We start from the raw sequence: 18,054 nt of genomic DNA, 5'->3' as shown, positions 1-18,054 counted from the left end.
CGCAGTTTTTGGAGACAATAAAGTATCTTTCTAACTTTAAAGTCAGTTAGTTCACTGAAATACACTGATGAAAACACACTTTTCTGAATCACTAACAGGTGATTCAGGACACCTGTGAAATTCACAGAAAAATCAGTTGTCAAGATCTACACACTTAACATGCTAATTATTTCTGAAGTGGCATTTGTCCTATGCCCCATAGCTGGACACTGTCCTGATCCAAGAGAGTTAAATCTAACTTTAGAGCATCAGAAGTGTCTGGGAAGAAGGGCAGCAGTAAGAGGAGTGGATGCCTTGAGGAGAACTCAATATTCAACCATAATTTCTATTAGGAGGAATGACTAGACAAGCAAAACCAAACCTCATTTGAGTGATCAGATTATATCCCACAAATACCATCCTGATGGCACAAGTCACAGGTATAACCAAGTGTTAGATTCAGACTCTCCTATCTAAGAGGAAAACAAATGTAAGCAGGAGAAAAAAAAAGTGCTTTATTCAAATTAATGTGGCACTTTGTGGGATTTTCCATACCTTCTCCTACTAGAAGTCGTGTGTCCTCAGATTTGCAAGTCTAAGTCTCTTTTTGAACTCCCCTTTCCACAACCTTCTCAAACTTTCTCCACTTTCCTGAAACCCTTTGCTGTTAGCTACCTTGCCTTCTTTATTCATTTCTCTTTTCCACAGCTGTGTTTGAGCTTTTCTTTAACAACTCTCACCAATACTGATGGTTTGAATTCAGAGGAGATATAAATTGCACAAATAATGCACCAGTCAGTAGTCAATTCCAAATATTAACTCATTAAGCAGATATTGAAAGATGTACCCAAACACTTCAAACAAAATTAAAAATAAAAAAGGCATTAGTTGAAATCAATCTCTGCAAACAGTTTTTGGACCCGTTTTTTAGGGTGTAATTCACAAATGTTTGCTTATCATGCTGACTTACCCATGAGTAACTTAGATGGGTTGTTTCATGGTGGGTTCTGAATTTGGGAATTCAGCATACTGGTGTTCCCTTCTGAAGGCTCCCTGCAAATCCAACCACAAAACTCCTTCTAACTCACCTCTCTCTCTTTTTGTACAAACTGCAGTAAATATGATTGGAGAAAGACTTATTCCCTTATGAAACACATGACCCCACACTCAGTATAACAGCTTCAACATGAACTATCACTGAACTCCTTGTAAAATTTGAAAGGTGTATTTCCATCTTTTGATTCTCTGAAGTTTCCTCTACAGCTGAGCTGCTTTTATTCCACAAAAGCAAAAACTGTATATCCATCTTCCTCTTATTCACCTTTTACTAACTAACCATGTTTCTTTTGCAGCACTTTTGCACTCTTTTTATTTTAAACATCATCTGCGCTCTCAATTTTAATTTCTCCACTGGAGTGAGGTAAGTTGACAAAGCTGAGAATCAAGAGGCAGATCCCATGTCCCTCCACAGACCAGAGGTCCCTTTGCTACTCAAGAATACATAAAAAACTGTTACTAAAAGCTTGTACTGCTCTATCCTCAGGACTTAGGATGTGATAATCTGATTTTCTGTCTTGGAATATGTAGTGATATCCCAAAATAAGTAAATCTACTTGGTCTTATTCCAGGAGACGCTCTTCAGAATTCTCTAGGCTTCATACTCTGGACCCTCCCTCTTCAGACAAAGTGACAAGACTTTCAGAGAAATGAAGATATTTATCTAAAGGCTGCACTAAACTGCACTAAACTAAGAAATGGCATTATATTTCCTATGACCATCACTTCATACTCTCCTTTGCTGTGAAAATTACAGTCAAAAGAAATCTCAGAAAATGCAGCCAACAAATGCTACTCTTTATATTACCTGGTACTTGATGCACTTTTAATAGCAATAATACCAATTAAATGTTTGAATAAGCCAAGATTAAGTGTTAAGGCTTGTTGTAACTCACTACCAAAGATATATTGAGATGGTATGTCCCTTGATTCTTGACCCCTGTAATATCTGTGGACTGACCCTATTTCCTCTGCTTTACTCTATTAGTAAGATGTGCTACTGCCAAGGAAGGACTTATGTCTCACAGGAAAGGTTAATTTAAGGATAAGGTTTCTCTGGGAAGATGATTGCCACCATGAAATGAAGTTATGAGCCTCAATTCTACAGACAGCCACTTATCCAGCTGTAGTGTACTATGACAGGGATGCACAGCAGGGACAGAGAACACCTTGAGTCATTGGCTACCCTATGGAACTACCTTACAAGCACCTTTGCTTACAACAAAAGGAAGTATGAACTTATGACCATACTACATCAATTTTGAAACCAAAAGAACAAAGAAAGGCCCAATATCAGGAAGAGTCTTTCCTTTGCACAAGCCAGAAGTCAGACATACTTGAATTTTGTGAAGGATGATAAAAATTGTATATACCTATGTACGGATTCTATTTCTGACTCCTCAGTGTAATAAGGTTGATTTAGCCAGAATCTAACAGGGCTCCTATTACTGTCCTGGTGTGGAAGATAGGAACAATAAAAAAAGAATCCTAATTACTGACAATAAGAAACAGTATTTTTAAAGTAGTATATATTATGGAATATACTTCTAGGTACCATTAATAATAGTCCTGAGTTTTACCTTGGTCTCGTATGCTGTTTATATGGGAGCATAAGACTGAGCTCTCATTTTAAAAAGTCTCTGTTATTAGTAGTACAACACTAGTCATGAAAAACAGAGGCAAATGTGTATTCCCCAACAGTTAGTTTTGGAAAAAAATAGACACAGAATGTCCTACCTCTTCTGGACGTTTCTGTGCCACCGATATCAGCTCTTCAGAGCTACTTCTTGAGGTAGAGGGTACCACGTTACCTGGGGCCTCTGAGACCACCTCATTTGACGGCTCGGAGTCCTGAGGGCAACAGACACAAACAGACCCCTCAGCAGCGTGTTGATGTGGCACGCCAAGAAAATGAGACTTTTCAGAGAATCTGTGCTTTAAGCACAGACAAAGAAATAAAAAATACTTGAGGTCTGAAACACTACTCTTTTTATTCTGGGCAACTTCTTTTGCCCGAGTCAAAACCATCTGTCATATACTTTCTCTTGCAATAATAATATTTTCTCCATTAGAGAATTTTAAGACTTACTAAGTAGTTACAGCATTTCAGAATTGCAAAGTTCTGAATAAGCGGGTTTTTTTGCCCATACCTACCCCTGCTCCTGAACTACAAGGAAGGGAATATTCCATTTTGTCCACTTATGGCAGATGGATGCTTCTGTAAAACAGCTGGACCCATGCTAGAACAACTCCCAACAAATATATTTTACCAGTCACTGCAAACCAATATAGGACACAACCTGCTAAAGTTAAAGAGTTTGCTATCTTTTAGTAAATTTAACATTCCAGTAAAATAAATTTAAAAATTCTTAAGTAATTTACATTATATTTTCCAAATTGCCTTGATTTTGCCATGCGACATGACTAAATCATTCAAAATAAAAACCACTTTAATACCTTCACTGCTTCACACAGCAGTTTTGATAACAGCAGAGATTGAGACATTTTAATGCAGAGAATAAATCCATTAGTCAGTAAACTCTCTACTGTGCTTGTCTTAATGCTCATTACAGAAGGTATTTCAGATGTCATCGCTTAGCAAGCAGAGTATATGCTTTTGATACACCACTTTCTTTCTACATTCACTAATTGCAGGGAAATCGAGATTACACTTTTGGAAACTGCAAGCTGCAGAGCTCATTATTATGTTTTCAAACACAACAATCTGTAAAAAGTAAATTAAAATTTCATAATGATAATATTCAGCAATTGCAGTTTAGCCCATTGTATGGAAAAGGAAAAAGTAAGCACTGGTCCAACAACCATTACTGAGTCACACAGAGAATCACATCTGGTGACCAGGTACTGTAAAAGAATTAACACATGGAGGGGATTCCTAAAGACTATAAAGTGAAAAAATACCTTCTGAGCTTAAATACTTCTAATAAAACTTTTTTACACCTTTCTCATTGCATCACCTTTCTGTGACTCGGGAAAAGGATACACTTGACCATTTTGTGACATGTCCCTTTAAAATTCATATTCCTCATGGTATGAGGAAGACATTTTAGGAAAAAAATAGCTTTCAGAAAAAAATAGCTTTTAGTGAACACTAAAGAATACTATCAATTAAAATGTTAACAGTGAAGTCCAACTGCCATTGCACTGAACTGTTTTATGGGCATAATGCTGGATCTGCGGAACAAAAGGAAAAATGAGATACCTTGTAAGAGTATCATCCAAACAGAGTAAGCTGCAAGGAGAAACATCTCTAGCATTCTGATAAAGTCTGATTTTCCCCATTAAAAGGAACTTTGCACCATGTTCATCCTGACAGCTCACTGGTTTCCTGGGACTTGCACAGGCAAACATCCTCTCTCTCAAAGGCCACCTCATTTTGGTCCCAGTGAACTATGATGATGAGAATATTTATTCTTGACCCAATTAGCCATGTGCTATGTCTGAATATAGAACAGTACTGTTTTTTCCTTAAGAAAGTTAAATCAATGCCATGCAATTTATCAGCTCAATATGTTTCCAGAAGCTTTTCTGTGTTTCTTACAAAAACAAATGTAACAAACACATCTGCTGGAAGAAAATTATATACTTGTCTGAATCCATTGGTTCAGTGATTTCTCTCCTTGAATTCTGCTTGCATTTTGTGCCTGAAGATGCTTTTGTTATGCTGTTATTACCTGTGGCCAGATAATGGTGGCAACCATTTCCAGTTACTTGGTTTTTTAAAAGTAATAAACAGTGTTTTTCAAAAATTATCTGAGCAACTGCAATTTGGTAAGCTTACATTCCTGTTACATTCCTTTGTCTCAACAGGTCCTTGGATTATTTTTTCTATCAAATCTTGAGTATTTTCTTCTCTAGCAGCTTGGCCATCCTTCTCCTAAGAACCAGCTGGCTAATTTAATCCTTCTATTTTTAGAGAGATGGATGGAAATCTAATTTACTTTATTATTCAGAAACCAATCCAAGCAAATATGCCTCCTTTTCCAATTGCACTGGTTTTATTATCTCTTTTTACATTGTTAGTTGGTCAGACCATGGTACTAATAGCCCCAAGGTCCTGGGTTCAATCCCAGTATGGGCTGCTCACTTTCAAGAGTTCACTTGATGATCCTTGTGGGCCCCTTCCAGACTATTCTGTGATCTAAATATGTAACACAGGCAATCTATGTTGTTCTGAACTAGTTTGGCAACATGTGAAATACAGCTTTCAGAAACAGACATATTTGGTAAGTGGGATGAGATCATTTCATGGACGATACCACAACAAAAATGCTGCAAGTTGCAAATGAGAACTTTTACTGGAGCTGCTTCCAGGCGTGTCATGAGTTTGTGGCCAAGTGAGTAACAGTTCTGGTTAGTAATCCTGGTACTTTTACTTGTATTCTGGCAAGTAAAACAACCTGAAAAAGTTTGCACTTTTAAAGGAAAGGCAACCACTAACCTGAATCAGTATTTTTGCCAAATAGATGTTATAATGAAAAAGTACTTCAAAAATAATTAAAATTTATTGTCCTAAAGTCACTTTATTATTTTTTCAAGGTCCTGCATGACAAAAACAATGGTAATAGCATTATCATTGATCTGTCAGCCTCAGCTGTAGCAGTGATGGACGTGGTGGTTTATGGACATATAATTTACACAGTAACTATTTTGGTACATGTATTTTCCGGTGCTTAAGCCCTTCCCACTTCATTAAATTATTATTAGATTTTCTAAACTACATAGGAAAAATCACAAATCTCCATTTTCAAGTCAGACAGATCAACACATAGCTTTATAATAGATCACAGTATTTAGTTATATTAATTAATAAATTATGGGGGAAAGCCACTAAATGGTAGTTCCAGCTTCCTTAAAATGTAGAAATACTTTGTGAAAATATAAGTGCATTATAAACAAATAAATTCCAAATGCTTAGTGGTAATTTTTTTCCTGAAAAATGCAGATTTTGATCAAAGTTCCTCAGAACATGAACCTTATTGGACTTACAAAGCCTTGAAGAGGAAACATGAAATGTGTAGACATTCTGCTACGTTTATGCAAGAAAGATAGCCCTGCTTTTAACTATGACTCTTTTCCTGTGATCTAAATGTTCATGCAGTTTAAGATACCACAACTGCATAGGCTTGATCAATGTGTTTTCTGCAAAAAATCTTATTTTAATTATATGTTAACACAAATACATAACAAATCAGATATTCTAGTTCTGGGATGGAATCTGCTTACTAGTTTTTGCAGTATTCAGTTCTCTTCTTCCCTTCACTCCAAATGATGTATTTGCTTTTTGCATTTACTGTACAAGAGCACACATTGTACTTTTAGTTTTGTCCTTTTCTGTGCAGAAGGAACACTGACACAGTATGCTGAAAAATCAATAGTGCATATAGAACAGATGTGGATTTCATTTCCAAGCCACATGAAAGTGATAGTTTTCAAAGGGAGGTGTTTATGTGTTATGCTATGCTGATGTTGTGGCTTAATTTAAGAATTTCACTATTCTCACATTTTGCTTTTCAAAAACCAGACCTTTAATTTGAGATTGAGACACATATACAGGTATGCATATTACATGTAAACAGGATACAGATATGTATAGACAGACATGGGTAGTCTGTACATACATATACAGGCAAAACACACAGTGAACATCTTGGTAGCAAAATGCTGTATTTACCAATACTGTCAGCACAGATACTGACTTAACAAAATAGTAACCCGACACTGCTTCTTATTTTAAAGAAAATGTATATTTTTATATTTTTAAACTATGCATAAAATACATTCCTAAAAAGCACAAGAATTTCCATTTGAAACATGATGATGGAAAAATAGTGTCATACACAGTGACACAGTGTTCACACTAGTCTAACAGCCACTACTTTTTCTGCTATTGCTTCTTTAGAACAAAACAAAAAAAGGATTGAAACAAATCCTTTATAGATGATTTCAAGCTGACAGGTTTGAATATATTATGTTAACTCTGCATCGTTTTTCATATATCATCCTTTACCTTGGTCCAGCTGAGAAACACCAAAGTCATAAATTAGCTTTAAACAAGTTTTGAATCAGCCTGGAACTAGTTTTCAAATTAAAGAGCCGTCAGTATATTACATCGTACTGTCATTTTATTACCCCAATCAATTCTGTGTGGCCTGCGGTAGAAAGAAAATGGATGCTGTCTTCATTTGCAAAGGGTTTATCTCTCACACCAGGCTGTGAAAACATGACTGCAGTAATGAATTGGATGCCAAAGTTACTAACAAAGACTTCTCACAGTAACAAAGTAGAAATATTTGTCCCCCTTTAGACTTACAAAAGTGAGGGGGGAAAAAAGGCCTTTCTGAAACATGAAGACAGCTTCTTACAGTTGAAGCACTGTGGGATGAAATTAGCACATTTTTATTGAAGTGCTAAAGTGCTCCTAGCTTCACAGTCTCATTTCCAGTGCTGCACAGAAAAAGCTTTCCTGGGTCAGACACACAGTGCCTCTCCAGCCCAAACCATGGAACATCCCTCCAGCAGCTCAGCAACCACTCCTACTGTTCTTATTCCTACACCCCAGGGGCATACTTTGAAAGTATTCACAACATCTTAGGTGGAATTTTGGAAAATCTGCTGCAGGCAAGGTATCTGTAGTTCTCCACAGTTCACAGGTGGCCAAAGTAAATCCCCAGGGAGAAATGTACAGTTTATCTCAATCTACTCACATGCAAGATCAATCACCTTGCTGCTCCTCAGACTTTACCCTGTGTTAGTTAATGAAGTAAGAATATGGGCTTTAAACTTTTAAGTCATGCTCCACAGTTGTAAAATTTCCCTTTGTCTTTTATTATGCCTTTGTCATTCTCTTTATGCTGCTTTTATTCAACATCTGACAATCTCTTCTCTTCTTGTGCCCTCTCCAAAGATAGGAAATTACAAATGCAACCTCTAACATTCATGTGCTAACCTCCAATGCTGCCAGTCACAGAGGCAACGCAGTTGTTATGTCCTTGGCTATTTTTTCCCTCTCTGGAGAAGGGGACTATGATTTCCATCTTTACGCACTGTTAACACAACACAGTCTCTTTTTCAGCTCACTCTGAAACCACCTCAGTTCAATTAATAGAACTTAACTATCTCTAAAACCTCTGCCTTCTTTTAGAAACAGAAACAAAAACCTTTTATAATTCTCAATTTTCCAAATATAGAAATTAAATTACATTCTTCAGCCTCGCACTACTTTTGCTTTTTTTCTTCAAACACCTTGTACAATATGAAGGAATTAGTAAAGGCACACATTTCCAATGAATACCCACCTGTTCCAATGTATTATCCCTTTATCTTCCAATAAACTACAGTACTGACAAAGTATACTTACATCTTTGAAATCTACCCACCTGTCCAAGTTCACAAGGTGAATTCCCACCTTAACTATTTTAAAATAAGCATGCTACTACTGTTAGCATTTTACTAGAAGTGTTTGATTAAACTATGAAAGGAAACAGGATCATCTGTTTTCTCAGGATGCTTCTTCAAACAGAAAAAAACCATTATTTACATACATTTAAAGCTAGAAAGAGCACTCTCAAAATGTTTTTTGTATCTATTTTTCTAACTTTATCATATGCAAATAGAAACAGAAAACAGAAGAACATTTCACTGTTTGAAGGTATTATCATTCACTGACCTCTGGAACATGGATTAGTTTCCCCTTTCTAGCTCACACATTTTCTACATTTCCATCACTCAGTGTACTAATCCCAACTCTCTTGGGACTGAATTCTCCACCTTCTCAATCAAAGTCTCCTGGATTATTGTATTTCCCTTTTACTTTCTCACCATTCACTATTTCCCAACATTTAAAAGTCATTTTTTTAGCTATCTTTTCAATAGCTGCCTTTTCTAACCCCAGAATTCTTTGAACTGTATTAAAAATTGTCTCTTAAAATGCTGCAATTAATAAAACCACATTAGAATACAAAAAAAGGGAATTAAACTTCTAATTATAGCCACTCAAAATACTAAACTCATCCTGTATGTATAAAATAGGGAATACAATTTCTCTGTTACTGTCCTGGATTAAAACTACCAATCACAGATATAGTACAGCTTAAATTATTGGCAAAAATTTCTTTATGAAGATGTATATCATCACCAGGAATTTTTAGAATCTCTAAAGGGAAAATCCAATATCTATCTTTTTTTCTGTGTGTGTGTGTGCGTGTGTGTGTGTGTGTGTGTTAAATGTTCTACATCATGTATAATTTGGTAATTATCTGGTGCACCAGAGCAACAGATTTTATATTAGTATCTTTTGCAGGATATTAATATACTGGCAAGACTGCTATACCATGCTACTATCATTGAAGAGTAATTAAGTACTTTCTCCCTTTTTTTTGTCCACACTGCTCTCTTCCTATGCATTGTGTGCTATTTTTTTTTTGTACTGTGAATTAGATTATAGGCAAATACTATAGCCTAAAATGTTATTTTTGTCCTCATTTTATATTTTACAGAGTTGATAGAAGTTATTTAATTTAGTTCAAAAAGCTTTTCATGACAGTACACATATTACAGCTGGAGCAGGATATTTCACTTTTCCTGTGCCTGTTTGGTACAGCTCTGATTGCTCCAATCCTTTTTTCCACCATCCAAAAAGTATCCCAAATCCAAACCTCAGGAGCTACACAACAAATTCTCAAGCACTGCACAAGCATCTAGAGCCACAATAAGGGTGGACTGATTTTGCTGATGTTTTCTCTCACACAGGTGATGTGCAGTTCACACACTACAGGTCCATGTAATAATAATCTGGTACTCTGGTACATGTTTACTGTGTACCTGTATGTATGTTAGATAGTATTGCAATTACTGACTTTAACATATTTACAAAATTGCATGGGCACCTTACACCCAACATATAAAACAAAGACTTTCTAAACAACAGATGCACAAAGTCATCTGGTACCACTCCTGGAAGGCAGTGCCACAGCTACAATAGCTCCATTAGTAAAGTTGCATTTGGGGTTGCAGTTGTCTCCTTCCATAAGCAAAGTTTAGTCCTTCAGAAATGATCGGGGCAGGTCATAGCATCCATTCATATAGTCTCTCTACAAGAAAGTTTTACCCAGCTGCATTTCTTTTCGAGAGAAAAGAAACGTTTAAAATGCTCCAAACTTTCTGTGCCTTTGGATTACCGAGGCGATGACAACTTGGGAGTAAGGAACAACAGCAAACTTACTTTCGTTTCTTAGGGTCAAGCTGCACATTTGCACTATTTATAGTCAAAATACTTTCCTTTAGTCCATTTCAGCAGCTTGAAAGAAAGTATACACAAAATTTGCTCACAGTATTTGCTAATTCTTAACTTGAATGAGAAGACTGAACACTTGAGAAGATCTCTGCTCCAAAAAGCAGCTGCTTTATTCTAACAAAAATAGAATGTAGCTCAGAAAAAGCTTTCTTTCAAGCACACAATCTTCAGATATTATGCATCAGCATGCAGAGTATGTCTGTCAGATGTTGGAACAAAGCTTTAAATTGTACCATCTAACTTAATTCTCAAGACAGGGTCAGCACATTCATAGGGTTGTGGGTTTTTTTTTATCTTTGAGAAGTCCTTTAAGTAATATTTATTTAGCTCCTTACATCTTCTTTCAGCGCTGATTCTTGCTTTTCAACTCCTTGAAGTCCAGATTTTCCCAACATAATGCAAAACAGGGTTATATTAAAATGTGTGATCACCAAAAAATCACAAAATAGTCAAAGGCTACCTTTTAAATCAAGACTTGTTTTCATCTCTCCCCACTTCCAGAATTTTCTTCCAGTAACAAGATGAAACAGAAAAAGAAAGAGAACAGAATAGAAATGAATAGAAAATAAAGGGATTGTTCAGTACATCCTTTTATGCAATCTAAGTTTATTACTAGGTTTTATAGCTCCCTAAATTAACTTTACATGCAACCCACCTGTTTTTTCAGAGGCTTTCTAGAGGTACTCTGCCCTTCTCTGGGGGGAAGCTCTCAGTGTGTCCTCCAAATCCTCCTTTCCACTTTGTTGCAATCCTATTTCTTAATTCACCCCATTCTCCCCTGTGAGGGTTTCTGTGTACTTTCCAAGTGGAATTTTCTCATTCTTACAAATGTGTGTGTGCTTACAGCTCTCCTTTTATGCCAAGGGAGCTTCTTGCAGTTCCATTGTTTTTGCCATCATGCTTTTCTAGCTCCCCAGTTCTTCCTATTCCTCTCTCTTCTTGAAAACCATAATCATTTATTTTCAACTAATAAAGCAGAAAAGTAAAACATTAATTCAAAGCTATAAAAACAATTTTTTTTAAAGAATTAATTAAGTAGCTTTCTATAAAAGGCTTTCTATAAAAACCTTTCTATAAAAATGCTTCCTACACATGTGGAGATCTCTCGAATATCTGAATGTGAAAAATGAGAAAAAAAGTATTTTTTACATCCTTTGAGAAGCTTCAAACAAATGTCAGGAACACTATTTTGTGGGTGCCCTTGATTTATTCGTTCATTCATTCATTCATTCATTTCCATTTAACTTTATACTCTTAAACAGAGATATATACTCTTATTAATTAAAGTAGCCAGCTAAAACACTAGGATATTTTATGCTGGCACACTAAGCTGCATTGACAACGGGGTGTTTACTAAAAAAGGGAATGAATGAACAGCCCAATTGACACAGTTTAAGATGTGAAATTAATCAGCTATCTTTTGCTGAGCTCATAGGAACTGAAAGGTTACAACTATTGCTCCAGCTTTAAAACATCCTCATAAAGGCCTGGAAATTCCTCGTTCTTCCCTAATTAAGAACACTTCAAATGATACATGGAATGATGAGGCTAAATTCACACAAAATGTCAACTTACTGCCTCATTCCCAGAAGCATATTTCTATTTTCCCTGTGGTGGTTTTTTTTTTTTTTCTTGAGATTACTTCTACCAGACAAAATTCCTTTTCTTTTTCTTATCTGTACTAGAAAACATACAAGCAAGTCCCTTACTCTTAAATATGATTCCTTAACACTGTAGAACAGATGCTTTCAGTTGAAAGCAGACAGTGCTTATACAAATGGACAAATGATAAAATTTGATACTCTACCAGTATAGATCTGTGCATTAGTTTTTAGGCTTTTGATCTTGAGACTACTAATACAATACTTCCACATATTATCTCATCAAAATAGGAATAAAACAACTCTTTCAGTAGATGAAACTGAAACACAAACATACCTTCAATACAGTAAATGCAAGAGTCACTCCATACCAGGAAACTGTGGCGTGACAGGAGCAGCTCTTTAGAACAAAGCAGATCGTATTGAGGACCAGCCAGATGCAGAACATATGCTTCAAAGATACACCCTAGCTTGGTCATGAAGACAGCATGCCCATTAGCAGTCAGAATATATCCTAGGCTTTAGTGCCCCTTGACAGAAATTCACTTAGCACACTCCTAAAATCATATCCATAATATGAACCGAAACAGAGCCACTGGTGGCAACTGGGTAATTCTATTCAAAAACACATTTCTGACCTCAACCAAAATGCTAAGGTAAATGTACACTGAAAAACCTCAGATAAAATCCATCAAAATTAGAATACCAGAATGAAGACCTAGTTAAGTTAGTAAAAGGATTTTCCAAAAATTGCAGAGTATTTGAACTACCAGTTTTATTCAGAGTTCAGCAGTGTCATCCTAGATCATCAACAGTCCCCCTTCCTCCTCCTGAGATTCACTGGAAGCACTCTGGGGTTTAAGAACCGCCCGTACCATTTTCCATTTTAATTTTTTCCAAATTAAAAGAAAAAAAATCCCAAAACCAAAAAAACCAAAAAACGAAACACCCACAACAAAAACAACAACTTAAGAGAGACAGCCATACTTTATGCCTTATTTTGAGACAATGGTTTGACTGCTGCCCTGAATTAACTGGCGAACACATTCCATATCATAGGTAAGATGTCAGTTTGCATCCCTCTTCCTCTTCTTAAGAGGGTTGAAAATAATATTCCCAAGGGAATGCCTAAACCATTTCACTATTTTTTAGCTGAAGCAGGTTGTTTTGCATGGAGGGATGAATCAGTGGGTAAAATGATTCATTGTCTATGAGACAGTGTATCTACTGTCTTCTTACTATTTTACTATTTTATATAAATGAGCTTTTCAGTCTCTGTCTATGCTATATCCAGAAAGCACATAAAGAAACATAAAAAACCCAAAAAATCAGGTCAATAGCTTATTCAGTGAGAGAATTATTATAAGATAATAGACCACAGCTTCTAAATCTCAATCTTTTTGTATTTTCTCATAATTACAGTAATTTCACGGCTATAAGGTGCACCCTTTTGACTAAATTTTGGTCCAAACCCCGAAGTGTGCCTTATAATCTGGATGCGCCTTATATATGGACGAAGTTCAGAAATTTGCCAACCCGGAAGTGTGATCTGTGAGCTGAGCCGGGACCCGTGGGAACTGCAGTCGCGCGGGGGAAGCCGGGACCCATGGGAGCCACGGCTGCCAGGCAGGGGAACGCTGGGACGCGGCACAACCGCCGGCCAGGGGGAAGCCATGCGGCTGCCAGCAGGGAGGACGTGGGGCAGCCGCCGGCTGGGGGTGAGCCGTGCAGCCGCTGGCCAGGGCTGAGTCATGCAGCCACACAGCCGCCGGCTGGGGGAAAGCTGCGCAGTCGCTGGTCAGGGGAAAGCCGCGCAGCCGCCTGCTGGTGAGATGCCGGGACTTGCCGCGGCCGTCAGGCAGGGGAACGCTGGGACGCGGCGACGCCGGGACAGGGCGCGGTCGCGTGGTGGGAGCTGGGAGCCGCGAGCCATGCCAGCCAGGGGCAGGCAGGAGTGCCAGGGTCCGTGGTACGGGAAGGGTGCCTGGGGCTGCGTTTAAAGGCTATGTCAATCTGTGAAAAATGTTTGCAAATTGAGCACCTGACAGTAAACCCTGTGATCACGCAATTCCATTACTAATTCATTACTTTGTTGCGCGCGGTGCAGCTCCTCGCTGCAAAAACAAAGTGCGCCTTATAGTCTGGTGCGCCTTATATAATGTACAAAGTTGCGAAATTTGCTGACTCCCGATGTACACCTCATAATCCGGTGCGCCTTATAGTCGTGAAATTACTGTACCTTTAAATTTTAAGATTATTGAAATTATCATTAGACATTTTAAAGACCTTAAAGAAGTTTCTTACCACCAGTAAGTTACAAAATGCAGTATTTAGAACATCATTGTGTTGTGAAATCCTGTACTGGGCAATACATTTAACTTAAACATGCAGTGGAGGTACCATGCAGTAGGAGAAGATGGTAGAGCAAATGCATATTCATATGATACAAAATATACTTGTAAATATTAGTACCTCATATGTATCCTTATTTATTGCATGGGACTGGTTACAGATTTAACACTCATTATGTCAATGACTGTATTAATCTGCTGACACCCTTCTATTTCCAAAAATAAGTATGTGAAGTACACTTGTGGGCACCTTCCGTAATTATTGAGTTATCTTGCTATTTTATTTCCTTTTTGACACTGTTCTTCAGCTATTTATATCCCATCTGAAAGGATACCATCTGCCCTTCAGTCTTCATGAGATTAGTAGCTAGAAAAAAATCTTGATATCTACAGAGTCCAAGGGTTTCCACATAAAAAATCTTTTGGTAATGTTTGTCACAGCTGAAGTACACTTAAGACTTTTCAAACACGCACAAAGATGTTCCAAACCACTGAACCAAATAATAATTTTCAACGGTTACCAAAACCCCATTCACTAAAAAATCTAAGATAAACTTAATTGCTACTAGAATTTAACAACGCACTATACATTTTAAAGGTTTTGTGAAAATCTTTTCAAAAGCCTTCCTAAAATTCCATGTAATAGTCATGCATTTTCTTGGTAGAACTGATTGTAATGCTCTTGCAGTTATATTCCCACACAAGTTATCTGCTGAGCCAATTTTAAGAGGATGGAACTTTTCTGCTACAGAATGCTAAAATCCAAGTGATGAGACACTCCTTTGCAGAGAAAATGGCTGACACAGCACAAAATGGCAATGCCCAGCTGTCTTCTGCAAAATGTGATTAAATGTAGCTGGCACTACGACAATTTCTGTTTGAGAATGGCAACTGAACCTCACTTCCACTATCTAACATGATGACGAAAAGTAAATCTTGCCTGTACTAAAGTTCATTACTTGCCTAGCACTTCACAAAATGGCACTTTTTCTGGTTTCTTCACCCCCACCTTGCTCTCTCCTGTTCAATATGATTAGACTTTGCCCAGGTAGCATTAGCAATTTATACTGATGAGTGACACATTACTTAAAGTGACATATATGGCTACATTTCTTTGAAAGACTTGAAAATAAAATCAACCTTGAGAGTAAACATGAACACTTAATTGGGTAACTATGATAATGTGTTCAAATCTTATACAGAGACTAACAATTAAATACCTAATTCTTCTTTTGTCATAGAGAATATGATTACAGGTGATGTGCTAAAATAATTTGCAGGGTAATAAAGCTGAACTAATGAGAAATTAAAATATATAATTCTTCTTTAATTACATACCTTCTGGTTCTATGTAAAACATAAGACAATAAATATATTTCTAGGTTAAGAAATTTATCTCAGAAATCTGGTAGCAACAGAACAACACTTTGCAACACTAGGGTGCAACAGGATGCCACCAGCCTCCACACATACCTTTGCACATCAGGAGTCCCTGTTTATGTCACTGCAAAGAACACACCTTGAAATTTTCTGTTGACTGCTTAATTCTTAATGAATATTCAGATCAAACAAGATTATGCACAATGGAAATGTGGGGTTTTTTTAAATGTTGCCCTCCTGGAAGCCTATCTCATCTAAGCCAAGAATTTAAACAAGACTCAAAAGGTTTAAAAGTTCAAGGCAGTTACAAGCTTTTCATCCATACTTTTTTTTTCAGACATTTCCAAAATCAAAACATTCTACTAAGCAAATAACAATCTAAATTTCCAAACTGATTATTACCTGAGAGTATGGCTCCACTGTCAGCATGACATCCCTAATTATCAATACCCAAAGAGCTCCTTATTTTAGGAACTCTAGAAGTAGGAAAAGAACTGGATTGACAAAGAACATCTGAATGCACATCAGTGTTGTAAGTTCTGATGCTTTGGAAGCTGCCATGTAGTAACCGTGACACATGCGTGCCTTCCTTTTGTGCCTTCCTTCGAAAAGGAATGTAAAATGGAGAAAATGTGCATTAAAACCAGCATTTTCATGTCTTTCACATTTCAATATAGCATCTTCAATATGCAAATTCACAGTCACAATGCTTCCCAATATTGCACATATTTAGAAATCAATTTTCAAAAGCAAGAAAAAGAAAGCCTCCAGTTCTGTATGGTGCAAGTAACCTTGTTTCCTCTGTCCTTCTTATACACAACTCCTCTTGCAACCTTCTCATTTTCTTTGAGAATATGCATAGATGCATACAAAAGAGGATGTATAAAATCTTCCTGTTGTGATGCGCTGCTCAGAGCTCAAAAACTGCCTTTTTTTTTTTTTTAATTCTCTCATGCTGAGTTAGCATAAAACCGGATTCACTGGCTTTATTTCAATCATGACACTAGCTGATGTCTGGATTTTTCCCAATTGCAGCTAGCTCCCAGCAGAGATTTCTTGCCACTCAGTACTACAGTAGCAGGCAACATAGGCTGTAATTTCATTTTGTCATGGCTTAGGAAGAGTAAGTCACGATTCAGTAGCAGAGCTATTACCCAGATAAACCATAACTGTAAGCAGATTTTGTCAGAAGCATAACCTAAAGAAGGCACGGAGTAGCAGCAGCATTTCGAACAGCTGCCCATGAAGAGATTTTGCTTCCTTAGCCACCACCTTAGAGTAAGTAATATTTATTATACATAAACTAGAGGTTTAGTTATTAAAATATTACACTGTGTATGTTCAGATTACATGCATTAAAAATGCACAACCTCTATGCTGTTTATGATTTGTTGCCAGTATTATATTAATCAGGTACTCTTAAATGTTCCACTGGCAATTGCACATGGGTATGTATTTTAACAAAAGTGACAGTCAATGACCAAGCTTGTTTCTAATATCAGCCATCCAGCTTTTTTCTTCAGTAACATATTTTTCATCACAACAAAGCAAAATGATCAAGACAACTTTGGAAAAGCAGGACTACCTCAGTAATAATTTGATTTGTGTGATACAAAGTCTCATAAAAATTAATTTGCTTCATTTTTGTATTGTGTTTTGTGGCAAGGTTTTGGCAGCGGGTGGGGAGCTGCAGGAGTGGCTTCTGGGAGAAGCTGCCAGAAGCTTCTCCTACATCTAATGGAGCCAATGCCACCTGGCTCCAAGAGGGACCCACTGCTGGGCCCAACAGCGCCAGTGGTGGTGCCTCAAGGATAACTTACTTAAGAAGCAAGAAAAACCTGCACAACAGCACCTAGAGAAAGGAGTGAGAGGAAGAGCTCTGCAGACACCAAGGTCAGTGCAGAACGAGGAGCAGGAGATCTGAGATTACCCTGCAGCCCATGGTGCAGCCCATGGTGAGGAAGCTGTGTTCCTGCAGCCCACGGAGGGTCGCAGGGATGCAGAGATCCACCCACAGCCCAGGGAGAAGCCCCTGGAGCAGACAGATGCTCAAAGAAGGCTGAGATCCTGTGGGAAGCCTGTGCTAGAGCAGGACCTGTGATCCCATGGAGAGAGGAGCCCACTCTGGAGCAGGTGTGCTAGCAGGACTGCAGAACCCACTGGAGCAGTCTGATCCTGAAGGACTTCAGCCTGTGGAAGGGACACAAGCTGGACGGAGCACCTTGTGAAGAACTACTGCTCTCACACTGAGATAAAGAACTTGCACTGAGTGTGCAAAGTTTGAGCTTTGGAAAAGACTATATTGTTGGATTGCTTGTGAAAAAGAGCAAAAGAAGGTAAGCAGGAAGGGATTTCTTCCTTCTTCTGCAAC

General features: G+C 37.6%; 1 protein-coding gene across 3 annotated transcripts in view; it reads right to left on the bottom strand.

The window, feature by feature from the left end:
* The window catches only part of PHF14 (PHD finger protein 14), a 170,366-nt gene that overhangs the window by 32,009 nt on the left and 120,303 nt on the right, over window positions 1-18,054 (bottom strand). Inside the window, exons 18-19 of one of the 3 annotated variants that reach the window (XM_042780215.1) lie at window positions 2,773-2,886; window positions 950-1,032 (exon numbers count right to left, since the gene is read on the bottom strand). The exons of 1 other annotated variant lie outside the window; for it this stretch is intronic. In XM_042780215.1, the coding sequence (XP_042636149.1) occupies window positions 961-1,032; window positions 2,773-2,886 (186 nt within the window). In that variant the 3' untranslated portion in view covers window positions 950-960. The remainder of the gene's footprint in view (window positions 1-949; window positions 1,033-2,772; window positions 2,887-18,054) is intronic. One more of the 3 variants, XM_033077164.1, reaches the window with a different exon arrangement.

The sequence above is a fragment of the Catharus ustulatus genome, chromosome 1 (genome assembly GCF_009819885.2).
Source record: "Catharus ustulatus isolate bCatUst1 chromosome 1, bCatUst1.pri.v2, whole genome shotgun sequence".
Lineage (NCBI taxonomy): Eukaryota > Metazoa > Chordata > Aves > Passeriformes > Turdidae > Catharus > Catharus ustulatus.
The sequence above is the reverse complement of the archived record's forward strand: the minus strand, read 5'-3'. Positions and strand labels throughout refer to the sequence as shown.